The following is a 21,648-nucleotide window of genomic DNA, read 5'->3' on the forward strand; positions in this document are numbered from 1 at the left end:
GTATTTTATATTAGTTTTGTATTTGTAATAGTAACATAAGACTCATCACTATAGTCACACCCCCCCCCCCCCTAGTCCTCTCCCTACCACTCCAGGCCAAGCTGTGAGCTATGTTATGGTTAATTTTCAACTCGCAATTTGGGGTAGATACATTTAATTTTCTTCATTTTCATTTTACCTGTACTATGATGTTACATGAACACATAAAGAATGTACAAAAATAATAATCATAAGGTCAAAACAAAAGGGAATTAAACTTTCCTCGTTTGTTAAGGGTTCACGCTGAGCAGGGTAGAGAGGAGTGAGGATTCTTGGCTGTTCTGAGCTGTTTCCGTGTGTAGTGAAATGATTGAAAAATTTTGTCATCCAGCAGCCAAATAGCAATGCAAAAGTTTTTCCTAAATATTCCCTGCTGAAATGTCGTAAATTATGGTACACCATTACACTAATTATTCGGTACAGTACTGTAGTTGAATACAACTTTTAGCATATCCTAGCCATCCAGGCATCAGCTGCTGTACTGTAGTCACTGTTCCATATAGGTGGAGGCTGCTTGGGGACTCAGTAGGTGGCAGAGGAAATGGCAGGGGAAACTACATTTTCATTAGCTGATCGACTGTCTTCAGTTGATATTTATTTATTAAACCTTTAAAACTTATTTCATGAAACATATAATACAGTATTAGAAATATTTAATGCATCTGTAAGAAATGAAACATTAAAGATATTTAATGTTCTTATGCTAAAGGCTAAGAGGGTATGCTTCAATACTGTATCATAGGTTTGTTAGAAAAACAACCAGTGAGGATTGAAATAAAGTAATCCACTCTTATAACACCACTTTTTCTCCTCCAATACTAATTCCATCATTTCAAAACACTTTTAAACAAATTTTAGGTTTACTATACACAATGCATTTTTGTCCATCCATAATGTCTTTTAGAGGAACTAAATCAGAACACGTGATACGGCTGCAGTGTCCATGTGATCATTTGGTGAATATTCTTTAAAATGTATTATATTACAGTAAATAAGAAACTTATCTTAGTTTAAAAATAAGATAGCTAAGGTGTGGTGGTGTTGGAATGTACTGGGTGATACAAAAGAGCAGATAGCTCATGTGTCGTGGTTGTTGTATACTGTACAGGTAATTACAGTCAAGTACTGTACTGTAATAGTATTCGTGGAATTTTATATTAGTGGGCATTTTGAGAACTTGAGCCTTGAATACTGTTGACTAGTTTTATGGGTTTTTCAATATATTTTGGTTGAATACATTTAAAATATCCACGAAATGGAGTCCACCTGTATATTGTACAGTGAAACCTCGCTTTACGCGGTCAATTGAACCCACAGAGGCCCAACACATAAAGCGGGAAACGCGTAAAGTTAACAACAGAACATATGGGATTAATTGAAATAGAGACTGGGCCAACCCCCAAACTCCACTTTTTCAGACACAATACCTACGTTGTAGCAAAAATAACTTCTTAATTTTATGATGGTATGCACACACAATTAATAATTAAGAGAAATCGCAATAATATTAGGTTTTTTAACTCTTACATTAGTAGAAAAGATGGCTGGGCACACGGGGATGGGGATTGGTTCCGAGGCAGAGGGCAGATTATTGGCCCTCACCTGTATCACTTGTATCAATTGTATCACTATCCACCACAGAGGCTTGCAGGGCCTCTTTGTCAAACCCCTCAAAGTCCATATAAATCCATATCCTCACTATCACTATCACTGACTTGGGCCGGCTGTGGTGGGTGGCGGGTGAAGAACTCGGAAATGTTTTGATGACTGGGCGACCTTGTGCGCACCCTACCTGCGCCGCTCTCCGCGTAAAAGAGTACATGCACAGCGTAAAGTGAGCATTCTGGGGGTGGCAGGGTACAGCGTAAACGTGGAAACGCGTAAAAAAAAACGCGTAAAGCGGGGTAATACTGTACTGTAGCTCTTTATTTCTTAAATCATCAAGGAAATTTTTTATTCTTACTTGAAAGTATGATTGCTTAACTGATTAATTTTGTACATTTCAGTGTCGATTGATCGTATCACAGATGAGTAGCACACGATGTGAATTTATTAACTGGCTGATTCTACCTCTTGCCTTGTCTGTGGTGATAGTGTTGGTGTTTCCCAGTCTGGAGATGGCTACCCTGCTTGTTATGAGTAGTGTTGCCACTGTGGCTCACATTCATTATGGTGTTTATGTGGTAAGTTATTACATTACAGTTCCTGGAAATAATTTTTAGCAGTAATGTTTAAAGTAACAAAGTTTTGACATCTGAATAGTTAGAAAGGCTTAATGGGGTAGACTCCATGTCACCATAACTGTAACATTATTAAGAGATACTTTATTATTCCATGCTTTTATGTGGTTTCAGATTATGCCAGGGGTCAGTCCTTGACAATTAACAGTTTAAGTAACTACATTTTTAGTACAGTACAGTCCTGTATATTATCTGTGATCTACTTTTAAAATTATTTAATTTGTTTTTTGTTTCTGATTTACATGTGGATATTTTTTGTTTTGTCGTGTCTGCATACAGTTAGCATATTTAGCCAAAATGAAAATACAGTCAACCCTCACTTAACGCGGTTAATGTAACCCACAGGGTACCGCGGAAAGTGAGAAACGCGTAAAGTGAATAACATAACATATGGGATTAAATGAAATAGAGACCAGCTGACCCCCAAACTCCACTTTTTCCAACACAATACCTATGTTCTAGTAAAAATAATATCCTAATTTTATGATGGTACATGCACACAATTAATACTTAAGAGAAATAGAGAAATACAGTCGCCAAGCTAATGTCCATTCAAATAATGGACTCAACTCCCTCCCCCTCTTCTCACACTACACTGGCTCTTCCCTCTGAGAAATTTTGGGGGGAAAACCAGGTATAGTAATAAATAATACCTCAAACTAAAGTTAGGATAATATAATTGACATTGCTGGATTCCTTGTAAGACCAGGAATATTTTGAATATAAATGTCATGTATTTTTCACAAAAGATAACATATTTACTCAGAGTTAACATTACATCTAAAATTTGTATGTCTAATGCAAAATCTATGATTTTTATATTCAAAATGATCATCAAATTGTAAGAATTCCAGCAATGTAAATTATATTCTGGCCGGGTAATTTGTATGAATTTTATGAGCTAAAACAAATATCTTCAGTTAATAAAAAAAAAAATATTCTTCACGACACTATCTGTCAATCAAAGTACCCCACCTTGCCTCCCCCCCTCTTCCAACCAGCCAGATGGTCAGTCCGTCCCAACCCTCCCCCCCACCTCCCACCAACCCTCCCTTCAAGAGAAAGAGTGGGTGAAAAAACTAGATTTTAACATTTAGTATTAAATAATACCTCAGATTAAAGTTAGGATAATATAATTGACATTGCTGGATTCCTTGTAAGACCAGGAATATTTTGAATATAAATGTCATATATTTTGCACAAAAGATAAGATATTTACTCAGACTAAACATTATATCTAAAAATTTTATGTCTAATGCAAAATATATGATGTTTATATTCAAAATGATCATCAAATTGTAAGAATTCCAGAAATGTAAATTATATTCTGGCCGGGTAATTTGTATGAATTTTATGAGCTAAAATAAAAATCTTCAGTTAATAAAAAAAAAATATTCTTCACACGGTAACAGATGGTCGGTCGCCGGTCCCTCCCTCCCTCCCCCCACCAACGTCCCTACTAGATAAATGTGTGGGAATACCAGACTGTTTACCTTTTTAGTAATAAATAATAAATCAGACTAAAGTTAGGATAATATAATTGACATTGCTGGATTCCTTGTAAGACCAGGAATATTTTGAATATAAATATCATATATTTTGCACAAAAGATAACATATTTACTCAAGAGTAAACATTATATCTAAAATTTGTATGTCTAATGCAAAATCTATGATGTTTATATTCAAAATGATCATCAAATTGTAAGAATTCCAGCAATGTAAATTATATTCTGGCCGGATAATTTGTATGAATTTTATGAGCTAAATAAAAAAATTATACTTCACCCTGTAAAGGGGTACACCCACCGCAGAATGTGAGCATCCTGGGTTCTGGCAGGGCACCACGTAAACGTAGAAACGTGGAATGGCGGAATGTGGGACCACGTAAAGTGAGGGTTGACTGTATGGTATAGTTAAAAAAAAACAGTATATGGAAGAGAGGAAGATGCAAGTTTAGTTTCATATGTGTTCCCTTATTGATGCTTTACTTTTAGAAATTGTACATATTTGACAACAAAGTTATTTTCCTTACAGGTACGTCAGATGTGTGAGCATTTTCTCATTAAGTGCTTCACCATTAAAGATCGAGCCGATTGACTACTCGCCGACAGTGCGTAAGGAATTTGTGGATGGCTGCCCTCGGAACCAATGTGAAATTGAAAATTTCTTTGTCTTTGACTCAAGGTATCACTGAAGCTAACACTACTGTTGATGGTAATGTTTATAAAGTTTTGTATGGCATACATGGAGTCTGTGCATATCATGAATTTCTATAAGAATTTATATTATGAAAGATATAAGAACAAAACTTATATCACTCCAGGGTTCCCTTTAGTGATATAAGGTAGACCTATTATACTTATTTCCAAATATGAATGTGGCTATTTATAGGATTTTATGATTAAATAGATGAGGGAGTTGACAATACAGGTAATTTTTATCTTTTCAAAGGAATGCTCAACTTTAGAAGAACAAATCAGGTTTGTTGGAATATAGTTGAGAGATGGACATTTTTATTTATTACGTGATAAATGCGAATTATACTCTTTGTTTTTGAGGGTAGGTAATTGAATAGTGTACAACATACCTGATGAACATGACAATAAAACTTTAGTTAGCAGGTGGGATAACTCTGCGCATTGTTTGAATTGCCTATGCAGTTAGTTGTTGCGTGCGTGTAGCTAATGTTCGATGCAGTACTATAACAGGCTGGCTTGCTTACTAATGTGCACTAGTGACAGATGCTCTTAACTCTGTGCTGCTTCCTTAATGCTCTTTTACCTTTATAGTCCCTCAGTGACAACCCTTAAAGACTGTTATGTAGTAATGTTAGGGTTACATTGTACTTGCTGTGATGAGTGGGCCTTGGTACTCTATTTTCATTTGTTGCTTTGTGCCTTGAGTTGTGTGTCTTGCAGGTTAATTGGATAATGTAAGGTGCAATAATACTGAACTATTCCTATAATCAATATTTGTTTCCCACTCTGAGTGATGTTAGATCCTTGTACAGTACATGTACCAAATCATGTAAAGAAATGAACAGAATATTGCTCATTAATATGATAAAATTATTCAACTTGATATATACAGATTCAACACCAATCTCTTTAATGTACAAAGACTAAAGACTACTTTATCTGTAATTTCAGATAAATAACATTAAGTTTAAATATTTGGAAAGATACTGTAGCTTGTTTTAGCAATGTACAGTAGTGTGAGTTTGCTGGTAAAAACTTCTATTTGTTTAGTCGTTATTCTTTTCAGTATGATAGTTGATTTAGTGATGTGTGAATTTTTTTTAGGGTGAATCATTTCTGTATTGAAATTATGATAGCAACATTTTCACACTAGGGTAAGCTCTTAGTAGGCAGATATGCAGGAATCTTATACTAATGAATAGTAAATGGTAAATGCTCTTCCTTCGGAGTCTCTACTTTTATCACAGCTCAAGGAATACATTTTGTGTGTGTTGATACCATCTCACATGAAAATAGGAGGTCTTAAAAAGTACAATCAATAGTTGTACCTCTTCAGGGGCAACGTTGCTAAGATGTTATTGTTGTTTGTGTTACGGAACCAAGAGTCCATTGTTATTTATGCATCTCATTGTTTAAGCAGGAATGATTTTTGACATCCTAGATGACCAATTTTAATGTCTGAGAATTTGCAGTGATTATCATTCACAGCTGGAGAAGTTAATGAATTGCATTTTCAAGTTTTGTAAATTGTACAAATTAAATGTTAGACACCATTAGATTGAGTCTCTAGGGTGAGTCTTTACGTGTATTGTGCAGTCGTGGTTGTTATCACACGCTATCGTCAGTTTTTACATTTCATTATTTCTTTATAAATATTTTTCCCTATTTTGCTTCTTTTGGAAATAAACCTTAATGGAATCTTTCTAGGCAGAAAGTTTATGAAGCAGCATTTTTCACGTTAGGAAACAAGAGTAGGAACAATGGTGAAGTGCATCATATGTGTATGATTATGGGTTATGGCATGTACACTACTTCACTGTTTACAATAAACACCCTCACCACAACTCTATATGCTGTGTATTACTAACACCTTATGGTCTCTGCTGCATGCTTTCTTTTGGTGGCTGGCTAATATATCCCTTCTCTCCATGATTAATGCTTTTAGGATGAAAGTTCCAGGATGTGATTGGTCTACAGATAACTGAAATAAGCTGTTCAAAGCTAAAGTGTAAATGCAAAGAAATACAATTAGATTTTACAAATACTGTACATGAATTACAGTTTTTATGCCCTTACTAGAGAAGGCATATATGTACTGTACTAATTAGTTTGTCTGTTCATCTAAAAGTCCAGAATTTTTTTTTAAATTAATTAGGCCAACAGTTTCAGCCAGACTGACTTCAAACTTGGTTAGAGAATTTAATCATCATATTCATCACAAAGCTGTGTGAATATGCCTTATGAATGTATAAAATCCGGAATACTAAATCCAGATGCATATATTAAAGATAAAGGTCACTAGTGGTAGTTAGATTTAAAGTTTGTCCAGATAATAAATCTGGCGTCGATGGAATTTTTTTCAAAATTTTTTTCCTGACTATGTATCATCACTATGTAAAGTGTAAGACTATCATATTAAGTCTCTGATGCAAGTCAAGGTCAAAATCGTGTCCAGGGTGTAACTATGAATCATTTAGGTGTTTTTTGCTGAAAATACTAAAGTGCACAACACTAAATTCATGTGTTTGTTAATGTTGTGTCTGAAAAATTTTCTGTTTAGTGTGGCATCTCCATCAAAAGATGCATTTCTAGGTTGATATGCTTATACAGTATTTGACCGAGGCAGTACTATTACGTTTAGTTTATTGTGCTTTATGAAGAAAAAGTGACGTGACATGGGCGAGCAAATGTGCTTACATAATAACTTTCCAGTCATGTTAAAATTAAAGTCCATTAACTTATGGTGGATCACTTGAGTGGGGACATTTGATAAAATTAGTCTTTTTCAAAACTTGAAGTTAAATTTTAATATTAATGGTGAGCAGATTTGTCTTCATATAGTGCTCCCATGTGTGGCCTTTGTGTCTCGTCATTGTGAAGTGCTTTTCAGATTTTCAGAATGACTGTTTAACAGACTGGGTTTGTCTTCTTTTTTCCATGTAAAATTTGTTCACTGTTGTCTCTTTAACAATTCTTTCCATTATAAGGGAACTCATTACACCAGTACATTGCAAGCCAATGTGTTTCTTTGTGAATATATATATATAGTACAGTACTGTATGTGTGTTAACTGGTTCTTTGCCACACATGATGTCATGCAGGAATCAGGAAGGCAGAAACCAAAGTTGTAAATATGAAATTCTTTTATAAGTACAGTACGGTATGTAAGTAAAATCTTGTTAATATTGAAAGTACTGTAGTGTTAGCTGGAGGGTGTAGAAGCACAAGAGTGTACTTAGAAATATTATGCCTGAAGCTGAGGATTTATTGATTTATTATTAAATTTCAAAAGAAAGCAAGGAAGATAGTTCTCATTTGCTTGAGGATTAATTATTGGGAACCAGTTTTTATAGATACTGCGCTATACTGTACAGTATATTATTTACATTTTGCTCTTCTATCAGTAATTTTTAATTGACACAAATTTAAGCTTAATGTTTGAGTCATTCATTACTTTGTTTTATTGGGGAAAAATTAGGGGAATTTTACAGAAAGGAGTTCATCTCTCAACTAATGACAGGCTAACAAGTGTAAGAACTAAAATGAACAGGCATTTTATTATATTTATTTTTATTTTTCTTGCAGAGTGATAAGAGTACTGTATGAGGTTGCTGATAAGAGAGCCTTTGGTAGTGTATATTGTATTAAAGCCAAAACTACACTAGGCAGGGGGAATCAGCACTGAGTTCTTTAACTTATCGTGAAGTACCTGTATGCCATACTGCCATCAGCCCATAACAACTTTACATCAGGAGTAAATACTGTAGTAATGTAAGATGTGATTGACAAAGAATTTTTTTTATCATGATATGTTTTAATTCTTTTAACATATTGAAAGGTTTCGTTAGGGCGCTAAGCCATTTGTCTGCAAAGTCCTTTGCACTGTCCCTCGGACGTATCAGAAGCTTTGTACTGTATGCATATTAATGTACTGTATGCTCATAATTTCTAAATCACAATATTTTTCGGAACAATTAATATTCTAAAATACAATACTAAGCTTAACATTGTTAAGTTACCTAAGAGCTGTTAAATTTTTTTAATTAACTATTTAGATGAACTGCATTAATAAATAATTTCATTCAGTATTAAGAGTTGTGCAGTTTAATAAAAAAATTGAAGACAGGGGTGAAATGGGACAAGTCTCAAACACTGCAATCAAGTTTACAGCTGAATTGCATGTACACTCACTATTGCATGTACAGTACAAGCACACTTGTATGCAACAGATGCTGTACCTTTACATTGACATTCATGTGTACACTCACGCGCCATAGTTTTGATGTGCCCTCTCCCCCTACTCCTGGCTTGAGGGAAGTCGTAGTCAGGGGTGTAAACCGAACGGTCCCTCTTGTATAGTGATGTTAAATATAGTAATGGTAAATAAAGTGTTGTGAAGTCACTAAAATCCTGTATCGTGCATATATTCTCTCAAATATTACATCATGAACTGCTATTCGTACAATCCAGCGAAGCTTCGAGCTACCACATTGCACCACTGAACGATGGGTGGGGGGAAGTGGGAGGGGGGGAATGTACAGTATGAAGCCAAGGCTATCGAGTCAGGGGTAGGGTAGAGGGTGCATCGAAACTATGATCATGAGTGTACATACACACATACATGTTCATTGAATTACTAAATTTATGAAGAAATTTTTTTAGGTTGTGGTGTTTAAACTTCTCGCACATCATGAAACAAATTGCATCAAATCGTATGTTAGCACTAAAGTTATTTTTCAGTGATGCAAATTGCATCATTGAACTTTAAAGAAATCCCCTCAAAAAAAAATCAAGATATGATAGTGATATCCCTGTTAGCCGGAACAATTGGTGCAGAGCACTTCCAGGAATGAGAGATTTCCGGGTAACAAGACGACTCTCTCAAAGTCGGAAAAAATTCCTCATCCCTGGAATTTTCCGGGTAAAGGAAAAATTTTCTCGGATGTTCCAGAAATTACCTATTACATTGTCTCTCAAACCCGGAAAAAAATCTCCTATCCCGGAATTTTCCGGGTACAGTAGGGTCAGGATACATAGAGACTTTATATAACGATTTTTTTTATATCAGGGCTACCAAAATTATCAAAATTTTCCTATATATTGCAATAACATTTTTTTTCACGAGGGAAATCGTGCAGGAAATATTTCAAATTTATCACTACTACCAAAATTATGGAAATTTTCCAATATACAGTAGACTCGCAACTAGCGAGGGTTATGTTCTTGGGACCTCTTGGAAAGTAAGGAACACTTCTAAATCGCCCTTAAATCACTATACTGTATATATATGTACATACACACTAAAACTCCTAAATCACTACTGTAATGTGATACTGGTGATTAATTTTTATATCTTGTGCAAAATATATGACGTTTACATTCAAATTATTTGCTGTCTTGCAAGGACTCCAGCAATGCAATTTATATTCTAACTTTAATCTGTGGTATTATATAAGATAAACACTAAGCCTATAACCACCCAACATTGGCTGGGAAGATGGGGGGGGGGAGGGAGGGAGGGGAAGGTGAGGTGATATGTTTGACAGTTGATGCCAAGGTCTAGTGCTTATTTATTTACCTGTCCTTAAGAGTAACTTTAATTTATTTTCTTATAAAATGTCGCTGAACTGACATGGGAGAATATAATTAACATTGCTGGAATTCTTATAAGATAGTGATTACTCTGAGTATAAACATGCTATAATTTGCAATAGACATACAAATTTTAGTTCTAATTAGTAATTCTATTACAAAGTGCTAAAATTTTTATCTATTAAGCAAAATATATGACGTTTACATTCAAATTATTCGTTGTCTTGCAAGGATTCCAGCAATGCAATTTATATTCTGCTATCTTTAGTCTGTGACATTTTATAAGATCAAAACTTTAAGAAGTCAGAGGAGAGTTGATTTGTTATGACATCTGGGTCGGAGCCAGACAACTGTTACCTAATGGTATTTATTTATCTGTCATATAGGAGGAGTTTACACTTTTTCTCTTATAAAATGTCAATGAATTGACTTGGGAGAATATAATTAACATTGCTGGAATTCTTGTAAGATAGTGGTTAATTTGAACATGAACATGCTATAGTTCGCAATAGACAAAATTTTTTGTATACTTAATTAGTACGTATGACCAAAATATTTATCTCGTGCAAAATAAATGATTGTCTATATTCAAATTATTTGCTGTCTTGCAAAGTTTCCAGCAGTGTAATTTATATTCTGCTAACTTTAGACTGTGCCATTTTATGTCAAGTTTAGTCACTTTTATTGGCCTCCAGAACCTAACCCTATTTTCCCCATTGTTTACATGTAATCATATATCGCAATTTTAGTATACACGTATAGTGAACATCCTTTGACCCTATCTCGCGATATATCCCGACCCTACTGTATCGGAAAAATTTGCCCCTCGGAAAATTTAAATTCCGGCTTACAGAGATATTACTTCGTGTAAAATTTTCGTGCTTCATAGATGACTGCAAGTTCTTGCTAGGGAAGCTTCCAGAAGGTACCAAAGCATGGGTGGAGTACCGCTGTTCATCAATTTTCTCCTGTCACCCATGCTGCTAGGTCACCTTTGTCTTTATTTTCTCTCCCACACTTAGTGTATCAAAATTTCAACGCCGCCGTTGGAAAGCTCATAAAATTCCATTTCTATAACTGATAATATCCGAGATATGATGTTGAGAACATATATTTTTTGTTCAGAGTGAAAAAATATAGTCTTATTCTCATCTTTTTTTATGTTAAAGCCAAACCAACAACAAAGTCAATGATGTATAAATCATGAAAAAATATCAGATAACTTGGCAACAGAACAAAGATGACCAGATCTCACGTGAGTGGTCTCATGACTTTTGTCACGGTCATGGAAACTTAAAAACTTAATGTGTGTGCGAGAGGGTTAACATTTCATAGAACTTTATTCTTTATACAGTACATTACAGTATGTCTTATTTTTTTAGGGTTTTTTAGTTATTAAATGAAATTGTTGTGTAATTAACCTATAAAAGGTTCATTACTTAATATACTGTAGTTTATTCTGATCGTGATAACGTAAATGCATTGGTGAGTATTATTTTGAAAAATTATATAAGGATGGTGATATTCATTAAAACTTTATTTTTCTATGTTTTATTAGATTTTCATTGCTGAAACATAATTATCTTTGTATATACTGTATGTGAATACAGTGTAGCTGTTTATGTTTTCCTAGGGTCTTAAATTTGTCATTTATGTTTAATTGCTAGTATTCTGTTACTTTAAGATAACTTGTGTTTAAGTATAATTTTTAGGCTTTGAACCTTTTGAATGCAGATTTTTTATATCTTTAATTTTTTATGCATAAAGAGAATTTAAAATTTGTTCATGGAAAACCAGAGTATTTAGTTGTAGGATGTGTGGTTATAAAACAAATTTTCTTTCAAAATATTAATGGAAACTATGATTGGGAAGTGGAAAAATGGAATCACAAATTAGTTTTAGGAATGGCAAGCTTTTGAAGAAATCAAGATCATTTACTGTATCTTATATAAAAGTAGACAAATGCTTAATGACCACATTTATTTCTTTGTTAAAGGTTGTACTCTATAAGAATACTAGTGGTGGTTGAATTACTGATGGAACGGAGTCTTATAGTCATTGGGATAATGGTAAACTGCCAAGAGATGAGTTTGTACAAAAGATATTTTAATGTTTTTCACAGATTAAAAAGTAGATTGAATAATTTATTGAATGTTATTTAGAACTTGAGGGTATGAATATTAATATTCCACTATTGGTCAGAATCAAGAGCAACAAATTATCCCTTCATTCTATATTACTAATTCTCTCAAACTACTATTCCATATATGTTCTTTTATAGTGCTCACTCTCCTCAACATGGCTTCAATATTTCCATAGTCATATGAAGTGATAGTGAACCTGATGGAATCCTTGCAGCTAAGTTGTGGGAATGAAACACCTTAGTAGAACAAAAGTGGAGTTTGAGTTTTTCTTAATACAGGTCACTTTGTCTCATAGCAAGAAGGGTTTGAGAAAGTAAAAAAAAATATATATATATTGTAATTACTGTATAGAATTTTGCATATTGCTTATTTTTCTTTAAAAATTCATTTAGAAGTTAGAGGAAATATAATTTTATTAAAATGTGAATATGATCAGAGAAGAGTCTTATAAATTCATGAATACTGTATATTAAGTCAGTGGAAGTTAAGAATTGAAGTATGATTACCGGTATATAATGAGGGTAAATTTAATAACATCTTGGGGGTAAATTATTAAAAGAGGATGGTAATTAATATTTATCCAATGTATTTGACATTTTAACCGTAAACCAAAACTGAGGTAAATTTTTGGATATGTTATGCTTCTAGATGGTACATTTTGTTGTAAGGGAAGGGTTGATGGAGGGTGGCAGGCAATTGATGACTGGGACATGAATTAGTAGGAAGTAATATATGGAACAAAAAATAAATTACTTATAATATTATATAGGGTATTGGATTGTCTCAATTCCTGCCTATGACATATTAGGTTATTAGTGATTATAATTAAGTGTTTAGCTTGTACCTTTAGTTCTGTAGCTTATGTTAAGCCAATTTTCTAAGTTACTGCACCATATTTATTTAATTAACAATTTGATATATCATGTTAAGCATTAGCTTCTAACTCTTTTGTCGCTGAGTGAGGAGCCACAAAACATTGAAAAATTAATATACAGTACAGGGTGTTGTCACTTATCGTCAGGGTTGTGTCCATGAAAATGTGATTTTAAAGTGAGATGACATTTTTTTTTTTTTTTTTTTTTTTTTATTGGGCACCCTCCTACATCATTGTGTAAGGTGAAGCGCAGAAGCGTTTACAGCGCCCAACAGGGAAGCATGCTAAGTTCATGCTTGCCTTTATGTCTCATGAGTTAAGGGCGTAGAAGCCTGAAGAGTCAGTGGTTTATGTCCTCAAGTTATTGGAAGCTCCAACAACTTGTCCCTGAATACGAATTCGCAACTTTCGACTTACACCAGGTACCTACTTAACTGTTAGGTGAACAGGGACTAATGGGGGCTAGGAAGTAAGTCCAAACAACTTCCACCGGCCCGGGAATCGAACCCGGGACATCTCGCTTGCGAGGCAAGAACGGTACCGCTTCTACCACCAATCCCCCATGAGATGACAATAAGCACAAGTAGTAGGCAGTTATCAAACGGAGGTACTACCACCTGGGGAGATATTGGAAGCATAATTTGTTGTCTAATGGTAGACCCTGCTGCCATATAGCATCACAAAAATTTTGACCAAGTCCCAGGTTGCTGATCTGACTGACTTTCTGTCTCATTTACACACAATTGCAGGGTCTCAATTGTTTCTCTTACTTTGACAACACAACATATACTGTATATCATTTCTCAATTGATTTGTTTTATTTTTCCATTTCTGTATTTATTTATTGTTGAATTTATTTATTCTTTTGCCTCCTAGGCCCTGATGTGGGTTGGTGACCTGTGCCCAAGTGGGCTAATCCCAGTAAAAATTAGAATTACTTCAATGAAAATCAGTGGAAATACATGTACTGGTTTGGGGGGGGCGGGTGTTTAGATTCTGGGGACACTTTTTATCTGATAAGTCTTTCTATACATATCTAAGGTTTTAACAAGATACATTCTATGCATTTTAAAGTTCAAAATATGTTTAAATTAACAGTTATGAACTGTACTAAAAATGATGAATGTGAGGCATTACCACATGGATCTCACAGTGGTGGAGTGAGATCTAGGCCCGTATTCACAGTCGACATGACTCGAGTACAGTATTGGTGGTGCGGTGTTTGTTGATGCAGATCTGCATGCTCACGATCAGCTGAGATTATTTAACACTTGTATATAACTAACAATCTTTGAATGTATATGGAAACAAAACTTTGTAACCAACAAACTCATTTCCTATCAGTTTTGAATATCAATATATCAAAATTTGGAGGGTGAAAAAGTTTTTACCGGGTATATTCATTGGGGCTGACATAGGGCAGGTACCCTCTCCTGATGAATTGTTCCAATGATCCCGACAGGAAACCCGATCCACTGGGACTGCCTTCGGGTCTGTAGGTGTTTCTGAATAACGACACACAACGGTGCTCCCGATCAGTCGAGTGGTGTAGCGAATGTGAATACGGGCCCTAGAGCAACACTAGTGTCCACCACACACTCACCAACATCAAAAACCATAAGCCTTCTAACTTACGAGCTAAACTGATGGATTTCCTTGTCTTATTTGTGATTGGCACAGTACTATCACTTCCTGGGCACTTTACATTCAGCCTTGGATATTTTGTAGTACATGTAGAGAAATAATAAAGGAAATGTTATCCAAAAATTGTCATGCACAAACATTAGCTGCTGGGCCCAACACAAACAACAGAGTACAGTACAGTACAGTACAGTACTGTACTGTATATCACTCAGATACGGGTGTGAACACACTGTCCTCCACACTACTGTGCTCTTTGCATCACAAAGAAGTTGCACACTAGCAGACAGTGGCCAATGGCGTTATATTGCAACATCATACAATTTTATACAGATACAGGTTCTAGTTCATCAGCAACACTATAACAAAAACACACTAATTAAGGAGACTTTATTGTGAGGACACCCTGTATTCTTGCAACTCTTTATTGTATAAAAATAATAATTGAGAGCAAATACGCTCTTCCCACGATACTACAGTAGGAATTTGAGTTTTCTTCCTGGTTGGAAATTAATATTGAAATTTGTATTAAAACATGGTCAGGAATACCAGAATTTTCAGGAAATCTTTAACCTCATCTAGATGATGATTGTGAAAGTGAGCCCCCCCCCAACCACTAATTATTTTCTTACATTAATTGCTGTCTGTGGTTGAGTCCTTGAAAAAATGACTCCCATAGTCTTAAAAAAAAAAATGGATACAGTCTAGAATTTACTTGTTTAAAATAAGAAACCTGGCAGTCAGTCTCTGGCATATAATTTCTACATGTGACCAAACGTTAAACATAGGTACACTCCCTACAAAAGGTATCTTTACAGGTGGGTCCATTGTCTAATAAATTTCACAATGAACACCATGACTCCTTTTGTCTTGGTAGGGTTGTCAGAATCCTTTGTCTGTTGTGTTACATTGTCTCACAAAATTGTAAAGATATTTTTTTGAAATGATACAGAAAATTGTGGTTATTTGGGTATGAAATGGTAAATGTAAGTAAAATCATGTGACAGAACAAGTGAATTTGATAGAACAGAAGGAATAAAGTAATCTCATTAAAATAAAGGTTATATACAATATCAAGTCGCATGATTCAAGTAACTGGGTGTTAGTTATATAAGATACATATAATTTCAATCTTTCCTTTGTTTCTGTCAAAACACCATAAAGAAATTACTCTGGGTTTAAGATTTAAAAAATAAAAGAAAAAAGGGAAGTCCATATTAGAATAACTTTGCTGGTAGTGTCCTTACAATACAGTAGTACTTATAATATTGTAATAACAAAGAGTTGTCATACCCATCTGGAACATTACTGGAAAATATAATTGGTGGGAGAGATATTTTAGGATTATTATTTGGATGAACAGTTAATCGAGTTAAATATAAATATTCCAATTACGAGTTTTTATTATTTTACTGGTTGGTATTGTATCACCATGATTACAAGTTTTAATTGCTTATAAAGATAGAGGGAGAAGAAAGGTTATTTTTTCTAATACAGTATACTTGTACTGTACTTTTGATGACATTGGGGAAATGGATCCAACTTAAGTATTAGTATACACAAAGCCAAAGCTTAATCACTAGTTATGAGCTTGGATGACATCAGAATTAATGACTGAAAGTTGATACACCCAAAGCTGGTTATCTTCTCTCAGCAATGTTTTCTCTTATTGTGTAATGAAGTGTCATTTAAGGCATTTCCAACAGGTTTCACTGCCAAATTCAACTGTACCATAAGTTAATACCATTTTAATAAGTAGTTTACCTATTCAATTATTTTGTCTCCCAAGCTTATTAGCAGTTGTAGAAGGAAACTAATATTTGATGGTGCTGCTTAGTAGTTTTAAGCTGTGCAAGGGTAAATCTGTAGCTGTTTCATGTACTGTATGCATGTGTGTGTAGCATGTGTGTATTTTCTATCACTTCATTATGTAGTTTATACAGCAACACAAGCTATTCATTAGTTATTTATTATAGAACTTATTTTAACCATGCAGGGTATAACTTGCTATATATGCTTTGAGATATCCCAGATTAGTTTGTGACTTGAGTTGCAAGTTTTATATTCAAAATTACTCTGTTGGCATTTATACATCAATTTGATTTGTTATGAATATTTTTTTGTTTAAAGTGTATCTCTTCATAAATTAGAATGCAGTCATTTGTCAATATGTTTAATGTGTGAATACACTGGCTTTTATCAATAATGCTCTGAATGTAAAAGAAAAAAAGAGTTTGTAAAGCTAAAGATGGTGATTATGGCACTATACCAAAATTGGTAAATTAATGCTGTCAACAATAAAGAATAAATATATAACTTGTATATTAGTGGATATAGGTAACCCCAGCTATTATTAAATCTGTTTGATGTTTATTTTCATAAACCAGAAATTGGGCATCTTCAAGTGAACAAAAACATTTGTATAGTCAATGGTCATATTTTAATTAGTGTGTGATTAATAATTTAAAGTATTAATATATGTTTCTCTTCCTACTTTGGTTAACCAAAAGGAAGCTTTACCATGGGAGGTATATAATGGACACCTTTTACCTCACCATACGTTAACTGCAACACTTTCATTGACTTAGTTTTCTTGATCTCTTCTATTTTAATGACCCATACAGGATTGCAGGACATCACACTGCTGGGTTGTCCATTTCTATATTCATAATAATTGCAACTTTCCTATGAAAATACTGAACTGAGTTACTTGTGAACTTTAAATAACTCCAATTTGGAGGTCTTAACCTTTTGGTGGTAAAAGGTAGCTGGTTTTTTGTAGGTTCTCTACAGGCATTCCAAACTTACCAAAATAATAATTATTGTAAAGTAAAAGCATTATTATGAGCCAAACTTTAGTAACTGACACTTATTACATCCACCAATTCAAATACCTGTACCCATTTACGGATAATACGTACAGTACTATACAATTTAAGATTTAAGGGTATTTTTGTGAAGATGTACACAGGCTATCCATATTAATTAATTACACTAACCATAATTACAGAACAAAAAAAAGATTACTGCACTGCTGCTTATACTTCTGCATTGTTGAATATTGTACCAGTAAAGTACAGTATTGTTTTGGAACACTTGTACAAGTACAATTGCTCCCTCTTACCTGGAGTATATTATTAAATGGCACACACTCTGCCATATAACAAAGCTTGTACTGTAAGTGAATGTGCAAGAGAGAATACAGTACAGTATATAAAATTGATAACATTTCTTATAAAAATATATTTAATATAAATAATGGAATGTCACTGATATGCTATATGTAGGTAGTGAGTACAGGTATCCCTCGCTATATGAGTGATCGGAATAAAAAAATTCGCTTAACCAAATATTCTATTCTTACACCTCTTCCTTATTGTCCGAAAGCGATATTTGGCTGGTCTAATTGATAATTCAAATTTTGCATGCCCGGGAGTCAGTTGGGGTGGCATAACTTCACCCTCCTCCCTCCTGCATCCCACACAGCCACGTTGTCTTCCACTATTCCCTTTATGTTTGGTAGAAATGCAGTATGTTGACTATGGGGCCTCATTATTTCTCTGAACATCACTACTCTCCCTTAATTCTGCCCTTGTTTTTTATGCCTTCATCAAACTTTGAGTCTGCACCTATTTTTTTGAACCAATGAAGGAATTTTTATGATAATGTCAACTTGACGATGCACTATGAACAACAATTGCCACTATTTTAGAGGTTGAGATCACACTCCATATTAAAATATCAAAAGGTAATTTTTTCTGCTCAGGAGAGCTCCCATCAGTCTAACCCATTTTTTATTCTTAGGTAACTAACTTGTACTCTCCTGCAGGTACAGTCACCCAAAGATGCACAGACCCCACCCTGGGTTTCATGCTGGCAATTTTACCTGGCAATACTTGGTAAAGCAAGGCTGTATGTAAAGGTGATTGGTGGATCTATTTGGGCTGTATCACTGTCAGGATAAATAAGAAACAAATCAAAGGTAGTAGTGTATTTTTATAATAAACTATTCATCATTATTTTAGATCATGTATCATTTAAAATTAATATCAAAAGTTTCTTATCATCCTTAAGTCAGTTTTGATTTGTAGAGGAAAATTAACCATTAAGAGAGGTTCTTATATTGTAATTCATAAAATACTGTGTACAATATACATAACAACAAAACAGATTCCAAATGTCAACAAGATAAAGGCAATACTGTTGAAAAGGACAGACACATGACTATTAATACAGTACCATATGTGTAGTAGGTAGTAGCAGGACCGGATTTACCAATAGGCCAAGTGGGCCATTGGCCTAGGGCCCACCGGTATATGGGGGCCCACTGAAACCAATTTGTCGCGCAGCGTGCCAGCGTATAACCTTGTTTCAAGTGTACACCGAGTATTTCATTATACAATATATTCACAACCATAAGGGCCCCTGTACAATAAGTATAGGCCCGCAGTGGTCTTCAACTGGTGGGCCATGGGGTGGTTCTCAGGTGGGCCACGGATTAGGCCCTATAGTAAAATGAAGAAAATAAGATAAAATAAGATAATAAAAAAAAATATACAGTATATACATTTTTTAAATGTCCGTGTCTCACCATCGATCTATCTATCTATCTATACATACATATATGCTGGAGAGAGAGGGAGAATAAAGTTCAAGAAACCTTCAGCGCCTTGATGTGTGAAGGACAGGATCGTTTCACGTTCAGTACGTGTCAGGGTTACCGTTGGCTTGCTGACAGCTCGCTCAGCCAGTCATTATCTTCTCAGCCTCAGCTCAGTGATATTTTATATTGTGTATGCGGCACTCATTATTTACTAATGATATTTTACATGTTGCATTAAATGGACTTCAGTGTTATATTACGTGTGTTTTTGTGTCTATTTTTTGTGATATTGGTATCTCTTATAGACTTACACTATTTTTTGCTTACAGATTATTCTTGGGGATTCTCATGAGATAAATATGTCGTCCCTGAAAAATATCTGAGTGGCTCACAAAAGAGAAAGTTAAAAGCAACCAAAGCTGACAACATTTTTTAAACCAAAAGGAGATTCAGAGCCAAGTACCAGTGACAGTAAACTCCCAGGTGATGACACAGTAGATGTTCACTTTCATGATTCAGATGACGAAGCGAGGTCAGCTGAGTCACAGTCACAGAGATTAAGTAAATCAGCACCTACAGCAATGGAAGTACCACCTGTGACTGAAGCTTCATCCGGTTCATCTCAGTTGACTTATAAGAAACATTCTGTGGAACAAGGTGTCAGTGTTGATTTGTGTGTATCAAGTGATCCAGCTGACTGGCTGACAATTGATGATAAACTGATTGAGTATTTACTAAACCATCCTCTTGATCTAAATTGTGAACAAGGTGACTTCTCAAGATCTGCAAGAAGTGAAAATGTGGGTGAAAAGGAAAGAGTTCGATATGTGCCCAAATCCTTGTTTACACGTCAAATGGCAAATGATGAAAAAGTTAAAAGGGAATGGCTTGTGTATTCTCCAAAAACTGGAGATGTATTTTGTGTTCTATGCAAGCTATTCAGCAAGCAAGTCTCATTGTTTACTAGGTTGTACCTCTTTAGTCCGGCAACCTCGGGACCTGACCGGTGCCGGACCATGGAAATTCACCCTTTTCCTGGATAGATAGTGACTTGTGCTTATGCCTGGAAGCACTAGCACCACTTTCTCTGCGTCATGGTCTCTTTGAAGACATATTGAAGGGTTAAATGTCGTATAGTAGCTTCTCAAATTTCGCGAGTTTTTAATTCTTAACGTATTTTATTGGAATACACAAAAAAATAAATAAATAAAAATTTTGACGGCGGAAACTTGAATTTCGACGGGTTTGAACGGCCCGCCAATGTGCAGACGACGTGCATAATAGTGTAAACAGCGTCATTTCTCTTATGTACAAAAGATTCATTATTGTTTATTACTGAATGTCTTTTTTATTGAATTAATGTTTATGTGTGCAAAATGAGCAATAAAATTCATTAATAATACGTAGAATATTAAAACACACGAGGAAATGACACAGCATTGTTTTCGTTGATTACAAAACCAGTGACTGACTGGTTCTACATATAAAACTGAAGAAAATAAGACCTTGGTTGTAGCTGTAGTAAAATTAATATGGTTGTTTTAAGTAATGTTATTTAATGTTAATAAATGGAACAATAGAAGTAGCTAACGATAATGGTAAAGAAAAAAGAGAGATCGCATATGTAAATGCGCATGCGCACACGTGAAAACATATCGTCATACTTTACATAAGAATATGAAAGCAACACTTATTTACTGTTCATATATATTTTAATTAATGTTTCTGAATTTGTTTTTATTGAATTAATGTACGTGTGTGCAAAATTAACAATACAATTTATTAATAATACGTGGAATATTAGAGGAGACGAGACGGCTGCCGGCATTGTTTATGTTAAAGCTTACGAAACCAGTGACTGATTGGTTCTACATATAAAACTGAAGAAAATAAGACCCTGAGTTTAGCTGTAGTAAAATTAATGTAAAAAATGAATATGGTTGCTTGAAGTACCTGTAATGTTATTTAATGTTAATAAATGGAACAATATAAGTAGCTAACCATTAATGGTAAAAAAAAAAGTGAGACTGCTCGTATGTAAGTGCGCACATGTGAAAATATATCGTCATTACTCTACATAAGAATATGAAAGCAACACTTATTTACTGCTCATATATATTGAAGGGTTAAATGTTGTACTCTGTATAGACAAGCAGAGAGAGAGAGAGAGAGCAGCCGAACTGCCGGATGTAAACAAACCTTAATTTCCCGCGGCTTTTTTTTTTTTTAAGGGGATTAGCCCACCCGGGCATAGGTCACTGACCCACATTGGGGCCTGAGGGGCAAAAATTTAATACTCCTGTAATAATAATAAC

At 34.5% G+C, this 21,648-nt stretch overlaps 1 protein-coding gene across 3 annotated transcripts in view; it reads left to right on the top strand.

Moving 5' to 3' along the window:
• Positions 1–8,901, top strand: part of LOC121866942 (ethanolaminephosphotransferase 1-like) — a 30,621-nt gene extending 21,720 nt beyond the window's left edge. For 2 of the 3 annotated variants that reach the window (XM_042366694.1, XM_042366696.1), the window contains 2 exons: positions 2,046–2,222; positions 4,316–6,328. In XM_042366694.1, the coding sequence (XP_042222628.1) occupies positions 2,046–2,222; positions 4,316–4,378 (240 nt within the window). In that variant the 3' untranslated portion in view covers positions 4,379–6,328. Of the gene's footprint in view, positions 1–2,045; positions 2,223–4,315; positions 6,329–8,064 lie in introns of those variants that run through there. The other variant, XR_006089050.1, reaches the window with a different exon arrangement.
• The last annotated feature ends 12,747 nt before the right edge of the window (positions 8,902–21,648 follow it).

This window comes from Homarus americanus, unplaced genomic scaffold (genome assembly GCF_018991925.1).
Source record: "Homarus americanus isolate GMGI-L3 unplaced genomic scaffold, GMGI_Hamer_2.0 scaffold14393, whole genome shotgun sequence".
NCBI lineage: Eukaryota > Metazoa > Arthropoda > Malacostraca > Decapoda > Nephropidae > Homarus > Homarus americanus.